At 36.9% G+C, this 20,016-nt stretch overlaps 1 protein-coding gene across 1 annotated transcript; it reads right to left on the bottom strand.

Moving 5' to 3' along the window:
- Window positions 1–19: 19 nt before the first annotated feature.
- DIS3 (DIS3 homolog, exosome endoribonuclease and 3'-5' exoribonuclease) lies at window positions 20–20,000 on the bottom strand. The gene is made up of 21 exons (XM_057366463.1): window positions 19,645–20,000; window positions 17,324–17,481; window positions 16,389–16,582; window positions 16,199–16,272; window positions 14,908–15,075; window positions 13,859–14,023; window positions 12,884–12,997; window positions 12,657–12,794; window positions 11,472–11,618; window positions 10,093–10,209; window positions 9,166–9,267; window positions 8,537–8,601; window positions 8,334–8,418; window positions 7,478–7,605; window positions 6,932–7,018; window positions 6,073–6,229; window positions 4,599–4,813; window positions 3,380–3,548; window positions 2,839–2,997; window positions 2,346–2,468; window positions 20–341 (listed from the first exon to the last, which is right to left on the bottom strand). The coding sequence occupies exons 1-21, from the start codon at window positions 19,909–19,911 to the stop codon at window positions 252–254; spliced, it is 2,922 nt and encodes a 973-aa protein (XP_057222446.1). The 5' UTR covers window positions 19,912–20,000; the 3' UTR covers window positions 20–251.
- Between the last annotated feature and the right edge of the window lie 16 nt (window positions 20,001–20,016).

Genomic DNA, 20,016 nt, shown 5'->3' on the forward strand with positions numbered 1-20,016 from the left:
AAGAAACTACAATCATTTTTTTCATTTTGCAGAAATATTTATTTTTACCCACAGGACACAAGTGTAGATAGACATGATTTTAAAACCTGTTCTGCAATCAGTCATAAAAAAGTAGTTWAAAAAAAAAWTCTTTACAGATTATTAAAATGTYTTTTAAAAAAGTAAACAAAACCCGTTTCTAGCATTTTGTCCATAGGGAAAAATACCTCAATGCAAGTACTTCTGTGTTTTYTTCTTAACTTTATATCCAGCTATTTTTGTAGCTTCTTTTTCTTTTTCTCTGGTTCATCATTGCTCCTTGCCTCTGCAGACAGACTTGCAGGCACATCAATTCCTAATATCTACAGTAAGAAAAGAAGTCAGAACATTTTACTCCATTTTCACTATCCTGGTAAAACTTGTGTTTACTTGTATAGACCTTTTACAAACACTGTATCAACATCAAAAACTTCTGATTTAGAAAATCACCTAAAAGAGGGTCTACCATCTTAGAATAATCACAGGTAGCACTCACCTGAAATAAAATATGAAAAAGGCAAAGCGAAGCAGCAGCATCCCTCCTGACAAAGCCAGCAGGTTCTTTGCACCCCAGCAATCAGTTTGCATTAGCCTTACTTTGTGYCTGTTTTCAAAGTGTTCCTCAAACYGAAGTCATGGCCACRGGAWTGTTCCTGAGTCATGCCCACAACAGAAGCTCTTGACAAGCTCGAGTTGGTGAGCACAAGCAGGGGGCAGCTCAGCATGTGAATGCACAATAGTATACAAGGGTTCCTTTCCGCTACAACTTTCCTTGTCTACACCTGGTTTATGAAATCACAGCAATTCAATTCAACACAGGCAGGGGGATGAACAGATCCAGAGCAGTCCTGGTGAGAAGGATTTGGGGGTGAAGGTGGACAAGAGGCTGGACAWGACCCAGCARTGAGCACTCACAGCCCAGAAACCCAAAYRTGTCCTGGGCTGCATCCAAAGCAGCGTGGGCAGCAGGGCCAGGGAGGSGATTCTGCCCCTCTGCTCTGCTCTGSTGAGACCCCACCTGGAAYACTGCATCCAGCTCTGGAGTTCCCAACACAGGAAGGRCATGGRCCTGCTGAAGCAAGTCCACAGGAGGGCCACAAAAATRATCAGAGGGCTGGAGCAGCCCTCCTGTGTTGTTCAGCCAGGAGAAGAGATTCTAGGGTGACCTYTGAGCAGCCCTCCAGGACCTAAAAGGGGAGCCCACAAGAAGGCTGGAGAGGGACTTYTCACAAGGGCATMCAGKGACAGGAAAAGGTGGGAATGGCTTTTCCCCCCACAGCTGAAAGTGCGTAGATTAGTTTAGTATTAGGAAAAATTTCTTTTTTGTGATGAGGCACTGAAATAGGTTTYCCAAACAAGTTGTGGATGCTCCTTCCCTAGAAGTGATACTAAAGGCCAGGCTGGATGGGGTTTTGAGCAACCGCATCGAAGCAAAGGTGTCCCCGGCCATGGCAGGCAGGGTGGAACTAGATGATCTTTAAAGGTCCCTTGCAACTCAAACCATTCTATGGTTCAAACTAATACAAAACCTCAAAGATCAGAATATATTTACATGTGTTTGGAAGCCTAATTGCTCAAGGAAAAATGAAATAATAATGTTTGACTGTATAAACAAAAAGAAGCTCTTGCTTATTTTGGGTTGTCTTGTTCCTCAATGATTAAGAGATACTGAACTGCTGCAACTATCTGTTTACTTAGAAAGTCACATGTACCTCACTGTAAGGACACAATACTGAAATGTCATGCAAAATAYTTATCAGGCCTAAAGTGTGAGAGCAAGTGAAAACGCCAGTGTCCCAGATGCACAAAGAAGCTAGAACTGAAAAGTCTTGAGACGAAAGATAGTTATTAGGACATCATAGTTCTTACATTATCAAGTGAGAATTTTTATATTGTGGGGTTTGTAAGACAGAACTGCCATTGACAGCCAGCAATTACACAGTTTTCTTCTGAGCCACCCATCACAGTTACACTGTAATTCACTGGACCTAAGAGAAGATCCTACCAAATTTGGGCAATTTTTTCAGAGGGGTATTTAATTCCGAATTTCACAAACTGTGAATTCAGTACATAACTTCAGTAAATCATCATCTTTCCCACCAGTGGAAATATTCTGATGGGTCCAGAATGGAAGTTTAATTTAGAGGGCTCCATTCTTTACCACCAGTAAAAGCAGACCTATATTTTATTGAGAGTGGATATGAAGTAATCATTACAAGCTGCTGCTAAATTACATTTTTTCTTCTGATTTAAATTTCAATTTTACCACACAATGATTTTTTAAGATTACTGAAAGGTAATATGGTTCTAACAATCTGGTGCCTTACCTTGGGTTCCACCAAGACCATCCGCATTTTCTGATGTTGGATATTAGAATCATCTAACATAATGTTTACTTTAACTTTATCAAATACATGTAATGTTGTGTCTTCCACAGTAAGTGATGGTACCTGAAAGTTCAAATTTTGCATAAATACTCACTATTTGAAATGTCTTATGTTTTTATAAAAATATTTTTGTATGAAAATATTAGTTACAGGTAAATAAAAATGACCAAATATTACTGTACTGAATATTGACTGTTAGATAGGTAATTAGAGTTCAGTTGTATCTATTACAGAAACAAATTCCTGTCAGAACCTACTTATTTAGACTTACAAAGACGGTAGTGGCACTACTACTAGAGATTATTAAACTTGCATTTAGGAAAGCCTCTCTTACCCTTCTAAATCCAATTAGAATAGATTTTAGGCATTCTGCTCACTTACAAAATCAGAAAATAAAGTTATCTAAGAACAAACTTTAATAATAAGAACATACCTCACTATTGTACTCCAATTTTGGTGTTGGTTTGTCTTTCTCTTCAAAGAAGACTGTTCCTTCTAACCCGTACTTGGGAATCAGAACCACAATCGCATTTTTTCGTACAAATAATATATATGCATCTTCATTTACTACCCCCTTGGTTTTGAAAAACAGCTGTAACAAAAGTAAAACACACAAGTAAGAAAAAAACCCACTAGAATATTCTCTCCTGAATTACAAATATACTGGCTCAGAAGAATAAATCATTCAAATACACAGCTGTACTTAGTGATAATTACACTGCATATACTGAATGCAGATTTTTAAAAATCACATTAACCATTCATAACATTACTATAGTTTTAAGCATTCATATTTATAAAAGCACAAAACTAAAAGAATCCTCAAGATGCCATTCCAAATCTTTCAGAACAAGTRAAGTAATGTTTTAAGCTTCTTGTCAGAAGCATCCCTCAGCCTTTATCATTTCTGCACTCTTGCTTGGTTTTGCACTAGCACTGTCTATAGCTAATCCCAACATCTCAGAGCTACTTACCTGTGTATGGAAYGCAACAGAGGCTCTTTGTGCATATTGTGCCATTTTATGCCGGTAATTGAGATTTTTACACATCTCTGCCAGTTTGTGTTTATCTGTGAGTTCTGGGTAAGTGCTGTCTGCTCCTATGGCCACTGCCAAAAGCCGATGGACTATGATATCAGCGTACCTGCAAACATGAGGTTAAAATCATCAATGACATAGTAAGACATTCTTATTCAAAATTAATAAAGTTTCTGAACCTGTTTTTTTTTTTGTGTAATTTACGATTCAAAGTATTAGCAATAATGAAGTCTTGTGGCAACCCCCTCTATTAATTCAACATTGAACTCTTTGCTGACCAAAAATGTACYGCAGAGCAAAATGAACTATAGTGTTTGCTAAGATAGATTCTTTATTGTACCAATAGAGCCTGCATTGTTGAATGTTTACCAAAAAATAAACAAAGTTTTATTTTTGGCCTAATGAATGATCTTTCACCACAGTGTTTTAAGTCAATGTCTAAGCCCTTTCCCATGAACTAGACAAATTTAATTGGTCTGCAAAGCATAATCACATTTGAACTTCCTGTTAYATAACTTACTAGAAATTCAGCACGGAACTTTTTAATATATCTGGTAAGAACTAAAATTTATCATTTGGACTCCTAGACGTTCCACAAATTCCCCGTATAAATGTATGGGAATTTTAATCCACATCTGTGAGATACCACTTGAAATGTTTCTAAGGAGCACATAACAATCATTCAGTGACATCTTGTTTAGAAGAAATAACTAACATACTTTTCTAGAAGAATGGTTTCATTCCATGTAACAGCTGCAATAGCAAATTCCCAWTTACAAGTGTTTTCATATGTAAAATACAGTCTCCTCAAAATTTAAACATAGCTTCCATCCRAAAAATGACTGAGCAAGTTCTGCTTCAGTCTCTGACTAAGACTAATGCTGACTGACCCTGAAGTGCTTTTCTATGCCAGACATCTGTGTTAGGGATGTATTCCTATTATTTTTGTAAGTACTTTCAAAAATGTTGCTAAACCTTAGGAATCGTGGACAATAGACTTGAGAGCATACATGAAGATAGATCACCATGTAAGCCACTGCTGTTTCAGCTGAAATCTAACACTGAACAGAAACTTTTTTAAATGGACAACASTGCAATTTCTTCACAAATAAATCACCTATTTCTTTTATTTGAAACCTTCATAAAGTGAAAGTACCTTCTAATAGGCGAGGTAAAGTGGGTATAAATAGGCGAAGCTAAACCATAGTGATGAAAATCATTATCCATTCCCGAGCAGAAATAAACAGCTTGCATCATGCAGCGAGTAGTCAAAATTCGCAGCAGTGTATTTAGGTAGGGGAATGTAGGAGATTCAGCTTTATCTAATGATTCGGCTAAAGCCTTTGCTGAATCTGTCTTAATTTCCAAATTCTGAAAGGAGAGAAGAAAAGAAGGAAAAACATTGAAGTATTACTAGCAAATATTAAGACTATAAGCAGAAATGTAACAGCTACATATAGGATAAACYTAGCAACTGGCACAGATATCACACCTCATAACATGCTGGAATGTCACTATTAGAAAAACAAACAAAATCTATCCATGCRTGGGTCCCTCCCTAACTATTACTAGTGCTCTATGCAAAAAATGAAATGCTGAGTCAGTAGCCTAGTAATTCAGAAGACACCCATTTCTCAACTAAAACACTTTATGCCAATATTAACAAGGTGTTTAATTTYCTTTGGTTTGATTTTTCTATCCCTTTTTTAAATCAGAAAGAATTTTTTAAAAATACCCTCTATTTATGCCACACACTGATTCTCATCTAAGCACAAGGTAAGTAACTGACTTCTTTGTTTATTTCCTCCGTGAAATTATTATAATGTATCCTTGGAAAAGCCATCTGTAGAACTAGTACTGTGTATTACAGTGTGCTCCCTGTTTGCCAGTGACTTCTGATAAAAATTAAGGTAGACTGAAAATACATAATGCATTTTTAATTTCCAGAAATGCAAGGTAAATTTCATCATATGATCAACTGAATGCTCTGTCTTTTATGTACAACACTGACAATAAAGTATGATCCAGAGATCAAATTACACCTGTATTATGGTAAAATAATTGCATATTTATTTTAAAATTAATACCTAACTGTGATGGTATCTACAAAGTTTCAAGTTGAGCTCCAATAAAAGATACTGAAACTGGAAAAGTAATTTTTCCTGTTCAGAACTCATTAATGAAATTGACTTGTTTCAGGCTAAATAAACCTCTAGCTGATTTGTGGAGAGGATGGAAACATTTTCTTACTTCTTGACTTTCAGAGAAACATGTTATTTGATGAGCACTTTTTAAGTACGTTAATAATGTATGTGATCCAAAGCCAAAAAGTGGCTCAAAAATCACATGTAACTTGGAGAGGAGAAACATTCACAGCACACAGGTGCTACAATAAAAGATTTAAGAGAGTGATTTATTTTCTTTACCTAAGAAAGGATTTAAAAACCACAAGACTTTTTCTTTCACCTTGAGGTACAATTATCTTGCTACAAGTACCAGAGATTTTAAAGTGCAGCTGATACACTTTCAAAAYACTGCTTTCCAACCCTTATTCTTGGATAAGTGACCAATCAGAGAGAAAATACAGCTTTTCATAATTAATTCATTTAACTAGCATGGTAAAAACTTGCCTTGGACTTTGCAGCCTTCACAAGGATGTCATAATTTGATGGGGGAGGAGCAGGATGTTTTCGGAGCAAGGCAAACTCTGGGAACTCATCATAAATTTTTTGTGCTACAGAAATATTGGCAAGCAACATGAACTCTTCAACCATGGAATTTGTCTCTCTATCAAGACAAAAATTTAATATTGTTAGAAAAGCATTARACATTTACTTTGAGTGCCTAGTGAAAAAACAACACACCATCATAAGAATGTTAACTCGTGATTTTAAACGTTTATACAAGTAGGCAAGCAATTTTAAGTCTAAAAGTGATGCGCTTATTAAGCTCCAAATACTGAGCCAGAAGAAAAAAAAACCCTGAAATCAAATAGTGAAATCATCAAACATCAAATTAAAGAAAAATGCTCATTAAAATGCCCRCAAAGACCAACAGATAAGCCTCTTGACTTCTTCCTAAGAAGTTCACATATGAAACATATAGCTCAAAGCTTGCTAAATACTGCAAAATAAAGTTAAATAGAGGAATTCTCTTTCTGAGGATCAGCTTGGCCAAAGGAATTGTGGATGCACTATCACTGGAAGTGTTCAAGCCTAGCCTGAGTGGGGCTTTAAGCTACCTGGTCTACTTTAAGCTACCATGGTCTACTTTAAGCTACCTGGTCTACTTTAAGCTACCATGGTCTGGGCCCATGGCAGGGGGGTCTGACCCAGGTAACCTTTCAAGGTCCCTTCCACCCCAAACCATCCTCTAATTCTGTCCTGCACTATTATAGAAACTCTCTACACTATCAACTAATTGTTGCTATTTAAAACATGTCTTTAACTCCATCCCTACCCTGAATTAAGTAATAAAAACAATGCATACTTGAGTTCCTTAGTCTGCAGATCAATAGGATCATGAGTTTCACTATCCATGTGGAAACGAACTTCTGGTGATGCAAGTGTCAAGGCTCTGGAAGACAGTAAGTGGTATAAAAAAATTACAGYAAAGCAGACAATGCAGCTGAGCTGCAAGTCTGTAACATCATCTGGGGTTATCATGACACTATAATTTAAAACCAGCAKAAATCAGAAAGAAAATTACGGAATTCATGGTTAAATTTGCAGGAAATGTAATGCCAATACACACCACAGTAGCTCCTATAATTTCAAATGCTACTCTTCTGGTTGGGTTTTTATGACTCTAAGAGATCCATATGAATTGATCTTGAGAAGGAAAAGTTAATAACACAAGTTTATATTTTTGGGGAAATGAAGATAAGCATTTTTATGCRTATCAAAATGGCACAATACTTCTCTTCTGCAAGATTTTCACTAGAAAAACAGACACAGGACCATTATATATTTTGACAGCAAAAAAGTCAGAAAAAAAAGGGGGGGGGGGTAGGTTAAGAGCCACTGCATGGCTTACCCATTATCAATTCTTCTCTTCTTCAGAATTTTTGCTAATTTGTTTAGTCCWCGTAGGCTGGTAGTAATCTCATCATTCATAGCTGCTGAATCGATTCTCATCTGTGCTTCAGCATACGTAAGAGAAGCCTTGAAGAGGTTAAAAAAAAAAGACATCACAATACATAATTGAATATTAAAAAAAAAAACAGTTCTTCTTGTCTCGCAGAAAGTGCATCTTGCTGTTGTAAGTTGGCTCACAATAGCACAAAGCTTTACATTCAATACCTAAATGCCTGTTATTCACAAACAATACTGAACAAATGAAGACAGATCTATGCAAGGTTTTAAGAAACACCGGGCATTTACAGTGGGTTTTTTTTTTTGCTGATCACATGTATTTTGTACATTGGAGGTCTAATTTTCAKTAATGTATTGAACATCATCTAGCCAGGGATGGAGTCACTGTCCCTGGARGCATTTAGAATAAGACTAGACATGGMATGGCACTCAGTGCCATGGTTTAGTTGATGAGGTGGTGTTAGGTCACAGGCTGAACSTGATGATCTCAAAGGTCCTTTACAGCCTAGTTAATTCTGTGATCCTGTGATCTACAGAATCCACTAAATTTAAATAACTAGCTGGTGTATATCAACCATGTCCTATATACATCATGCACACTGCAGCCTTAAAGGTTGAGAAGAACACRTAAGAATCAAACATTTTCTTTATTTTTAGTATTTCAGCACCATTTTCTAATTCTAATAAAATATAAATCACTAATCAGAAAGAAAATTTAATTATCATGTCTGTTAATAGTTTCTATAACACAGTTTACTGCTTTTCTTCAGATTTACAGTAATATTTATTTGACTAACCTTGGAGTTAATAACACTCTTCGTAAATCTGGTTTTTAGAATTTCAGCCTTATGGTTCATCTCCCATATGCATGAAAACGCAAGCCTATGACAGAGAAAGAGAGAGAGAGAGAGAGAGAGAGAGGAGAGGAAAATCTGTTAAATCCATACATGAACATCTGTAGTTTTTTGCCAGGATCAAAGTATGGATCATGTACATATACCTGTCCACATTAGATCTCAGGGAGCATAAGTTGGAGCTAAGTAGCTCTGGAACCATATCAATCCTCTGCAAAGTAAAGAATAAAAATCATGACTCTTTATAAATATGTATTTTAACTTCCTCATTTTTAACAAAACAAAAGGTTGTAGATAATAATTGTTTGCTAAGAAAGTTCAAATTTCTAAAAGAAAAGTAAGCCACTTCAAGGAATTTCATTCCAGGACTCAATTATAAGCTTTTTAGTAACAGTGATTTCTGAAAAGAAATTGTGGTCTGGAAGACATAAACAAGACTAAGTCTACAGTGTTAATGAATGCAAATCATAGGGCCTTTCAGAGATTTAGATATCACAAAAAATCCAAAAAACAATGGAAAAGGCAAAACTAGGCCACTTCTCCCATTTCCAGTTTCAGAACCATATGCTAGTAACGCTTCAAACCACAGCTGAAAAGGATGTTCTCCAGATAATGGATTTTAAAAGATACAAAGGAAAATAAAATTGTTTTAGACAAATTGTTCCCTTTTTTTTTCTCCTTAGTTCGGAGATAATGTCTCCACTCCCAATAATTAAGAGGAAAGCAATGAAAATCCAACCAGTTAATCATACAAGATGCTGTAGAAAACAATTACTTTTTCACACAGATATACTGTAGTTCCTCTGTTTACTGACTCCTCATCCAAAGCATTYCCTGGGCGAATAAAATGACTGACATCTGCAATATGTACACCGACCTAAAAAAGAAGCATCAGATTATGCAACTCATGAAACAGAACAGTTCTCASMRYRWRAAAAAAACTTTCCAGTATTTTTACAACCCAATTTATCCATTCCCAGTTCCTTTCAGTGGCTTCCATATTTTGTAATAAGAATAGTTAACGTCTATCATACTGATTTTAAAAAATAAACAGTTTCAGTAATAATTCAAAAAAAGGGCATTTGTACATTCAGGGGGAAGTTACATTCACTACCAATGCAACTYTTCTTTGCCTGAGGGCTCAAATAACCTCTTTTATGTTCTTCAAGACTCACTGCAAATTTGKTTTTGTTTTTCTGYTTGCTAGACCTTCCATTCTGGCACACCCTGCTATTACAACTCCAAATTAGTTTATAAAGAAGACAATCTGACTAAATCAGATACAAGGGGGTAGAGAGCTGGTGTTAAGCCTGTAGCTTCTTATTGCCTTCCTTTAAAATAAAAAAAGTAATTTCATAGGCATTATGGCAGTAGTTTAGCTTTTTTTTTGGGTAGTTCCTTATCCTAGCTGTAAATATCCTTGTTTACAATACTTAGCTAAAGCAGTAAATAAATTTTATGATAAATTCTCATGTCAAATGAGGATAAAGCAGCGTGAATTTAGAAGACACTAAATTCCCACTTTTGGCACTGCTAATGCAAATCAACTMACTTTTTTATTACCATCTTGCAGCTGTGCAAACACCATTAATTTATCTRTAACAGATCCAGAGCTTTGCACATGTCAGTGACCACTACTGCACTGTTTGTAAAATAAAGGGAGAAGTAAATAAATAAATAAATAACTGGATTGATACAATACCTCTAGATTTCCATTTCCTATTTCTCTACAATGTAATGCATCATCAATATCTGTACAACCAGGAGGATCAACACTGCAAACAATCAGATGCCTTAAGTCCTCCCTGTGTTTCATATCCTGAAATTTTAAAGAAGCAAAAAATAGTTTTCAAGAACAGCTTCCTTTTCAAAGTAAAAATGAACATTTGAGAAAGGCACATTTCATAAGATTTTCCCAAGCAACCAAGTATTTTCAGAATATTTGTTTTGTTTTAGGATTTTTTTGTTTGTTTCTTTTAGKWCAAGATCAAAACAGAAACTGTAATGTTAGAAAAAGTAACACAAAAGATCAAGTAACATTTTTTTTGYTTTAATTAAATGAGAAAGAGAATTAGAAGACAATCAGAGTTTCCTCATGATCTTAGAATTAGCAGGATGAGGAATTGAGATTTTTTTAGGTGAAATTTTGACTGATGTCCAGCTGAATCACTTGTCTAGGATATGACTGCTCTCAAGTCTAGCCTTCTAAGGCTTAGATGTCTAGACAGTGGAATGGAACTGCACACTTTGGAAGTAWCCACCTTTGCAAAATGGTGACAAAAAGACAAGATCTCAACTATCTTAGACTGGACAACTGACTTTTATAGAGCTAATTTACAYGAAGATCCCTCCTGTTTCCACATTCAAGGGGGAAAAAGTAGAGTAGGTAGTAAATTATAATACAAGTAGCCRACCTCCAGGAAATTAAAATGCAAACCCAAAACCACTGAGCCCTACCCAAATYAAAAACCATCATGCTCAAATTGTTCCCTAATGACATTTTCCCATAAATTCTAAAGTRACTATTTTCTGTATTTAAGTTACTGGGGAGAACGTAAAATTCACAAACTGTATTTAAATGAGCAATTCTGCAAATATAAATTTCTCTTTCTTTAATTACTTTAATATATTTCTGCTGTAATACAGTCTCCATGACTCAGATTAATTGGAATGACACACAGGCTGCCACATTTGGTTACAAAGCTATTTTGCAAGACGAAAAACTCATAAGGATGATTATATAATTGTCRGAATTGGAGTCTCTCTCCTCAGCAAAAAAAAAACAAAAACTTCTTTTATCATTTTATGCTTTAATGAAACCTGCAGCATCATTTTTATCTAAAAACATTTATCCCCAACAAATTTTAGCCAAAACCCAAAAACTTTGGGTTTTAGCCAAAACCCAAAAACTTGAAGAGGTCTTGTTTCCATAGGAAATCCTGCTCAAAGTTCTCACTAAGACAGAACAGTTCTGGACAACATTTCTCATCTCTTTTGGGTGTATTGGGATATTCAAGAATGCCACAGTTTGCATTGAAGGGGCAGAGACAGTAAATACTACAATAATTTACAAATTATTACCTCTTCTGTAATGCTCCATGGCATTTTTGGTAGGAAACTAAGGACAGCCTGGGAAAAAGCCTGGTGAGGGACATCATGTTCAAGCAGAAGAACTTCTGTCTCTGTCTCTTTATCTCCAGCACTTCCCAAATTCTTTACAAAATGACCCTGAGGAATAATATAGGTACATAGACACACACATATCAGGCAATACCATTTGTCCAAAARTAAGTATTTGAGAACATTAATCCTTAGGTTATTCTTATTTAAACTACACAGTAGGAACAATYTTTTTTTAATTCTATTAACTTTCTCATTGGTAAGAGAAATTTTATTTTAAACATTTATTTGATTCAGTAAGTCTGAACCAAGTTCATCTCCCTCTTTTCTTAGAAAGGCTCTAAATTCTCCATAATTAAGATTCCAAAAATTGTAAACTTGAATTCATTTTTGAAGGAAGGAAAAACCACTGCTGCAAAAGCAGARCAAATACTCTCAATTTCTCTACAGGTTTGTCTTGGGCCACGCATCTCATACCCTAATACCACATCAGCTCTACCCTCTTGCTCACTTCTCTGCAGTAATGCTGTCTTTATCTTAATGTTTCTTCCATATATTCCATGTCCCCTTTATTTCTCTAAACTCACATGAGACACCTGTACTCTGCTTCATTATAAGTTGTGCATATCCACACGAGCCACTGGAAGACTCCTCAAAACCTGGCTAGTGTTCAACACACATGGAAGGCAGTATCCTCAGTTTCTCACATACCCTCCATTATTTACACTGAACTGTTAACTACTTTTAATCAACTGGCAATTTGATTGTATTTGGTGCATTTGTCACATATCTGCCAGAACAGTGATTGGTATGTGTGGGTGAGCAAAAATAGAGCAAAAGGTTCACATTCCTAGGAACTCAGACTAAAACAAGTCCCTGGATAGTCTATATAAAGCACCTTAAGTAGCACATGTATGTTCACTGAAGAACTGGATGAGTAAGCTTTTTAAGTATGATAACCACATAGCTGGTGGTAAGAGCAAACGAAATAATTTAGGGACTTCCTTAATTTGCACCATCAAATGGTACTCAAAGAACTTAAAATTTCTGTTTGCAGTTACTCAGTGCTGCAGAAAATAAATATTTTACCTAAGAAACACAAAAAGTTAGATAGTTAAAAGTTCAGAAGAAAATGCTTAAACTTACATTAGGATACCTAGAATTTCTGGGCCAACCATCAATAGCAACAATTATCCTTTGTCCTTCCAATGTATCTGCTTGTCTGGTCTCTATTCGAATGCGAGGAATTCTACGATCAGCTGGTGTGAACAAATGGCGCCTTGCCTATTAACAACCAGAAAAAGCAATAATTTAATTTCCAATTAAAGAAAAAAACAAACCCTGCACTTAGAATAAGTGGATYATTTCCTCACCTCCTTGATCTGTGACTTGGAAAGCATGCCACAATACGGCCGCCAGTTTCGTTTTATAATGCCTACCACTCTTCCCGTAGGCCTTAGCATGTCCTTGTCAACAGATGTCTTCAGCTGGTAGAACACAGGTTAAAAATGCAAAACTGTTTTTGAAATCATGTTTGACTACAGTACACATCTTAAACCTTAGCAGCAACATTTTGTAACTCATTATAACAACATAAATTCTGTTACAACTTCATAAACAGAACCTCCTGTGCCTCCCTGTGCTTTGCATGACTTTTAATATTTTCAGTACGGGACACAACTGCTTAGTTGTGAGTTAGTAGARACAGTGGGAGAAGACAGCGTTGCTCAGTCTTTCTCTGCTGTTTTTCATTTTTTGAAACAATGTCCATTAAAAAAAACCCAAACCAGTTTAGGAATGATTTTATGCTGCCTGAAAATTCTCCAGTAATGCTCCAAATAATCATTAAAAAATGTTCTTATGAAATTGAATGAAAAGACTATTTTTAAAGAAATTATCTTCTTGTACAGGTCATACATATATGTGCATTCGATACACATTAAGTGGAATTACTGCAAGACCCAAAAATATTTTAAAACAAGTTCCAAATGTATGTAGTGCCATTAAAAGGGGACTTTCAGCATGATTCAATACCTGTTTCTACCCCAACAAATCCTAATCTGTACAGCGGTATATACAGATTTACATTATTACACGACTGCCATCCAGTAACCTTTGGATTTATTAAGCTTAATAACTAACGTGGGAATTTCTAGCAGAGACTAATTAAAAATGACACATTTTATACACTCTCATGTATTCAACACAACTGTACAACTATAATTGAGTATCATAATATCTGCATTCACGTTCTATAAAATGCCTAAATCTAAAGCCTAACACTGTCAGGACACCAGAGTTTTCATCTGTTCACTAAAACCAGTTAAGTAAAATTATTTCTTTCATACAATGTTTTCTTTCTCCTCTTCATTTTCAATGTCCTCTTCATTATGRCCATCATCTTGCAAGACCACTGAGGATGGTGCCACCCATTCATCTTTAGCCAACAGCTCCACAGCTACAATATCTTCATGAATTGCTCGGTTTAGATTTTTCAGTCCCTGTACAATTATCTGGATTTTTTAAAAAACAAAATGGAAATGCAAACATTCATGATTATGAAAACAGAAGACCCAAATCTAATGAGTATAAGAGGAAAGTAAACATATATGACAGGCTCTGCACTCCAAAGAACATCTAAAAGCATGATACACTATTTTCCTCTACCGAGGCTTCTTACAGTACACATGATCTTATTTAGACATTCCAGTTGCTTCTRTAAGAAATATGTTTTCCCCCTGGTTTTGGAGGTTTTTTTTTGGTTAAGTCAGACAATCCCATTTTTGCAGGATAGGGGATTCTACATACAAGAAAGAGGAATAAAAGAAACAAGTACCTCCAGCTGCCACAAACAGAGAGGGAGAAGACAACTGCCACTGCTTGGAAACAMCATCTGTACAACTGCACCAGCTGAGAATCCAGCAGGTGGACATATAGATTAATTGCTGGGTGGGAAACAGCCCATCTACTCCTCACCAAGCAAGAAAATAGCAGGGGAAACAAAGCAGGAGAAACCCACAAGGGCTCATGACTGTTTTTTTTCTGAAAATCCTAYACACTCGTTCCTCTGTCTTTCACCATGTATTTCGAACTGATTTTAAAAACTGTTAAGAGTCAATTGAAAAACTATTAACAAACAAGATTCATCTTTATTTTACCAATGACTTTATCAAACTGTAACTTTAAATACATTATTTTCTTTAAAAGAGAACATAGTGAACATTCCAGCAATCTATAACCATACAAAACATCAGCAAAAACATSAGAAAAAAAACAGAAGAGGAAAGCATTATCAATATTCTCCATTTCAATACATATCACCATGCAAGAATTAAACGTTAAGTCATCACTGAGGCTAGTTAAAGTTTACAGTATGAAGGTAAAATGAAAAACTCACCTCTTTGTTTTCTTCAGCATCTCCATGAACCCAAACGGTAGCTTCAAGATAATTCTCTCTGCTTGCCCTGTAAGTTCCTTGGAGGTAAATACCAGATTTTATTCCTTGCTGCAATTTGCTAAGAGGAATATGTTCTGGGAATATTATTTTTCCGCCTTCTATTTCTTTCTTTAGTAAAAAAGAAGAAAGGGAAATTTTCAATATTTTATATTCATGTTAATTTCTAAAAACAGAGCTCAGGAACATGACACACTTAAGCTAACAAACTCCCTAAATGCGACTGTGTGTAGGTATGAATATGTGCAATAATGAGAAACTATTATTAAGCAGTATTTTTCTAATAAAGCATCAAAAGCATAAAAACATGGCAATTCAAGGAACTTTTCCTGATTTCCTGCAGTTACATAAAAACATACTGCACAAGTGATATATACTTTTATGCTGATATGGATAAAGTGACTAAACAGATACCCAACAAAGAAAATATTAGTGCAGTAAAGAGTATGGCACACAGTGTATATACTGTAAGCTATAGGAAACATTATGAAAACAGATTACTGAGACTAAACTTCGGAGTAGTCAGACAGTTGCTTACACATGATTGATCTATAGTTAACTGCTGARAACAYGTACRTCCTCCRCTTTCTTCCCACTCTTGCATAGAGYTCTATYCTGYTAAAACTAACTCTGATGAAATTAACTTTCCCATTTTTGCAGCGAGTGTTCAGCTATATCAGTAGTATGCAAATATGTAAGTCGTGATTCTGAGAAACACAAAACACGAGGAAACAGAAGAGGATGTGGCTCATCTTCGAGCCGCAGCCTGCATTTATGTCAACTTAACTAATCACCAAATTAAAATTCTTTGGATCAATAATTTAACATAGATCTTCCAGCAGACATAAAACAAAAATCTAAATGGTTTGCAATATAGTGTGCTTTCATTCTGTTCCAATTATTTCTCATATTTATACACTTTATTCAACCAACCATTATTATTCTCATTTTCACAACAGTTATCTAAAGCAACTTGGCTTTTCAATAGATAGTGAAAAGTACCCTACTTTTCATTAGTAGACACCTAGCAACAGGTATATAAGCACAACTGAAAACGGCTGCAACATTTCTTTTTAGCTTTACAGTTGCCAAAAAGTTAAATTGCCAAAATGGTAATGAAGTCCAAACTTCTTGTATTCTAAATTGATGTCATTACCCTGACATACAGYAACCAATATTATACTGCAAGCCATTTTAGATTATTTTATTTTATAAAAAGAAAATAAAAACATACCCCTTCATCAGTTACACAAGCAAGACGATCTACAAGCTCAGGATTAGCTGTCAAGCTTTTTATATACTCCTCACCTATAAAAGCACACACATAAATATTTATGCAAGAGGTTCGTTTAAGGGATTTAGGTATGAAGAGACTGCTCAGTTTATTTGAGCAATAAATTAAACATACATACCACTTCACTTACACGTATAAGCAGTTATCCCCTCCTCCACAGCTTTCTCTTTATTAGTTCTGTCATTTGTTAAAAAGATAACTTGAATATTCTCCTCATCCTCTATTTTCTTCAAGTGTTCATTGTACCATTTCACTGCTACCCGAATGGCTCTGTCATTGCGGTCGTTAGAAGTTTCTCCTCGCTTTTGCTCTATGTATGTTTCTCTAAATAAATTTTGAAAACAAAGGGGAGTGTTTGACAAAATAAAACAAATCCCAACATCCATCCATATCTTAAAAAAGAATTCTTAGAAACAAGATCAAGGCTCTTAGGCCAAAAGAATCATTATTGTACCAATTTTTATAATCTGTGTAACACTCCTTAGGCCACTGAAGAGCCAAAARACAGATGTTAGGAAACAAGGAAGTGTTAATTTCTAATACAACTTTCTCACAGGCAGCTGAAGAGGTTTATATTTAAGCTATTAGAACTAAGGATTAAAGATTCCTAGAACTACAAAACTGCAATACTGGAAACTAATTGYGAGCACAAATAGTGTGCTAATGCTATTTGCATCTTGATTTCTTAGAGCTTTCTGTAACTAACTTAATGGACTTTTTAATTCTGCTACAGACTAAGCTGATAATATTGATAAAGCACTGGAATATGTTTAAAAGGGACACTAAAATGGAAAATTAGTATCCTATTGCTCAAGATAACAGCGCTGTCTGTAAAGCTTATTCAATATTCTAACCTCCTTTTCATAACATATATAGAYTTATACTAATTATAAACAGAAAAACTCCTGTAACATCAACTGTTTCCCAACAGGATTCCTTAGAAATGYATACAAGTCTATGCACATCAGTCTMGTTTTTCTTCCAGTTCACATGTTCCAGTTCTGTTTCCCACTTTATTCTACTGGATACCAGCACAGCTTTGTTATACCCCATTCCACACTTTACCTGTGATGCTCATTGGTGAAAGARTAGAAATGTTTTTCTGGGTTTTGAATCACGTCCCTAATTCGCTTGTACACTGGTGCACTCCGATGYCTGACTTCTTGCAGGACTGTCTGCAGCACAATGACATTCTTGATAACAGGATGTTCAAGAATATCAATCTGAGGAACAAAACAGAAATGCATCTAAATTGCTGTTTAATTCTATCCAACAATAGGACTTTAAATATTTCCTTAGTTAAAACATGAATAGCTAACACGAATAATGAGTGGCACTATTTCTGCCCTTTTCTTTCACCATTGGGAAACTGAAGAGTGTATTAAGMTGCTTTCTCCTCCTTGTGGGAAAAAAAAAATCAAATAGGATTTTCTTGCCTCTCTGTGACCTGAAGTGAAGAAAAGGACTTATTCTGACTTCTAACAGATGTATAATCCTGCATACAWTCCCAATGTACGCAGGATTCCAAATAAATGTAAGGTCAAGTATATAGTACACCTTTTTGTACTTTGTTTACATAAAATGTATTCCTATAAAATTTACCCTTAGTAAACAGACTACAACTATGCACAATCTGACAGAAATCTGATAGAATTTATAGGCTATCTGCCTTTGTGAGGAATGCAAGCCATAAAATGGTACCCAACTACCCTCACACAGCTGATGTACCTATGCATGTATAGGCTTGAGTTCTCCAGAAACAATCCCACTGTTAAACTGAAATTTCAATTTCCACAGAGTCAAATCAATGTGAATTCTGTTAGCTGCTCTTTGCTTTGGAAAGACTTTTTTTTTYYTTTTTTTTAAGGAATTTTGTTAAACTTTTCTTTACCACCTCCAGACAACACGATAGAGAAATGCACATTTGAGATCCGTGTAGCCTGTTAGGAGAAAAAAAGATGGGAGCTTCACTTCCGAAGCCTGTGTCACCTGCAAAGTGAGACAGCAGTAAGGCTCTAGAGGGCATAGCTAAGAGAATTAAAAGCAATACAAGACCAAGCTCCTGTGAACCTGATRGTTACACTACCTGAAAGATTCAGAGTCATGTTCATAGGGGAAGAAATCCAGCCTTATTCTATGCACAAGTTGAAGCATCAGGCCAAGTCTTACTGTGGCAAAACTCATTTCTGTTTCTAGGCCAAACCTTTCCCTACGGTGACAACCAAGGCTTCCAAATCCCCTCTTCTCCAGCTCGTGGCAGCATACTCTGGTATTCTCAGAGCATTCTGTAAGACACACTTACAGACTGAAAACATCCCTCGACATGCTGTTTTGGGAAGAAAATCCTTGTGACTTTTGGGATGTGTAACTGCTAAAACACATGTGTTGTGCTCCTCTCCAGGCTACTCAGTGTTAGGATTCATGAATTACTTCCAGTCTTCAATGTCTGCACAGGGCTATTCTACCTTCTACACAGGTAYTCAAAAACAAAGAAAAAAGTTAAACATCAGTCTTGGGAATTCTTCCCAGCTTCAAAGCCTACTGTTTGCCCTGCTCAGAATCAAATCTTTTTACAGCTATGGATGGGCTTCAGAGTAAAATTGCTCTCATGATTCCAGAGTTGTACCTGGGATGATTTCGCACCTTCTATTCACTACATGAAATAATCTCACAGTATAAAGAACATAAACCTACATCCTGAAAAATAGAAGAGGCAATTAGGAAAATTCAGTGACCACATGAAGAACCAAAAATTCAGCAATGACACGAAGATCCCAATCTCTATTTCAAAGTCTACCACCTCTCTCTGCTTGACTTGTCATATTCATATCAGACAACGAGCAAAATAAATAAATAAATACTGTTCATTATTCCTACCATTCAGGCACGAACAAGAAAAAACAAGAACCAAAGCAAACAAAACAATAACAAATAAAACCATTAAAAAAACCCAAGACAAACAAAACCACATGCACACACACGCGCACACACACACACATACACACACACACACACACACACACACACGCATAAGCTCACTCCCCCCTCCCCCCATAAACCTGGAGCACAGTCTAAGACCAGACCAGGCTTTCTGATGCTACAGCCTTGCTCTCCAGACCTAACAGGGAAAGAAAAGACTACCCTGGCAGGGATCAAGSAGCCACAGGAAACCAGGAGAGCCAAGCCCGCAGCGCGCTGCCAAATGCCCCGCTCCAGCGGAACGCCGGAACCCACACGGTAATTTACACCCACAGGGATTTAACAAGGCCGGCGTAGGGAAGGCTTAAGCCTCCACATGGATCCCGGTGGGGCCCAGGGGAAGGCGGCGACGGGCCCTCCCCAGCCCTGAGGCGGCCACACCATCCGCGTCTCCCGGAGCCGCTCACCTGGTGCAGGAGCAGGTTGGTGTCGGGCAGGAGGAAGTGTGGCCCGGGGCAGAGGCTGCTGGCGGGGCCGCTGGGCCGCGCCTCCAGCCCGGGCGCGTTCCCGTTCGCGTTCCCATTCCCGTTCCCGGTGCCGGGGGCGGGGGCGGCGGGGCAGAGGCGGCAGGCGGCGGCGCCGCACGCGATGTCGTCGCGCAGGTAATGCTCGCGCACCACCTTCACCACCGCGCCCGCCCGCGTGCGCTTCACGAACGTCCGCGAGGTCAGCATGGCRCGCGGGGGCCGCGGGAAGCGGCGGGAAGCGGCGGGAAGCCGGTATGAAAGCGGGAATGGAAGCGGGAATGGAAGCGGGGAGGGCGCAGGAAGCGGCGCGCC

The sequence above is a fragment of the Malurus melanocephalus genome, unplaced genomic scaffold (genome assembly GCF_030028575.1).
Source record: "Malurus melanocephalus ecotype Western Australia unplaced genomic scaffold, MMel_1.1 scaffold_66, whole genome shotgun sequence".
Taxonomy (NCBI): domain Eukaryota; kingdom Metazoa; phylum Chordata; class Aves; order Passeriformes; family Maluridae; genus Malurus; species Malurus melanocephalus.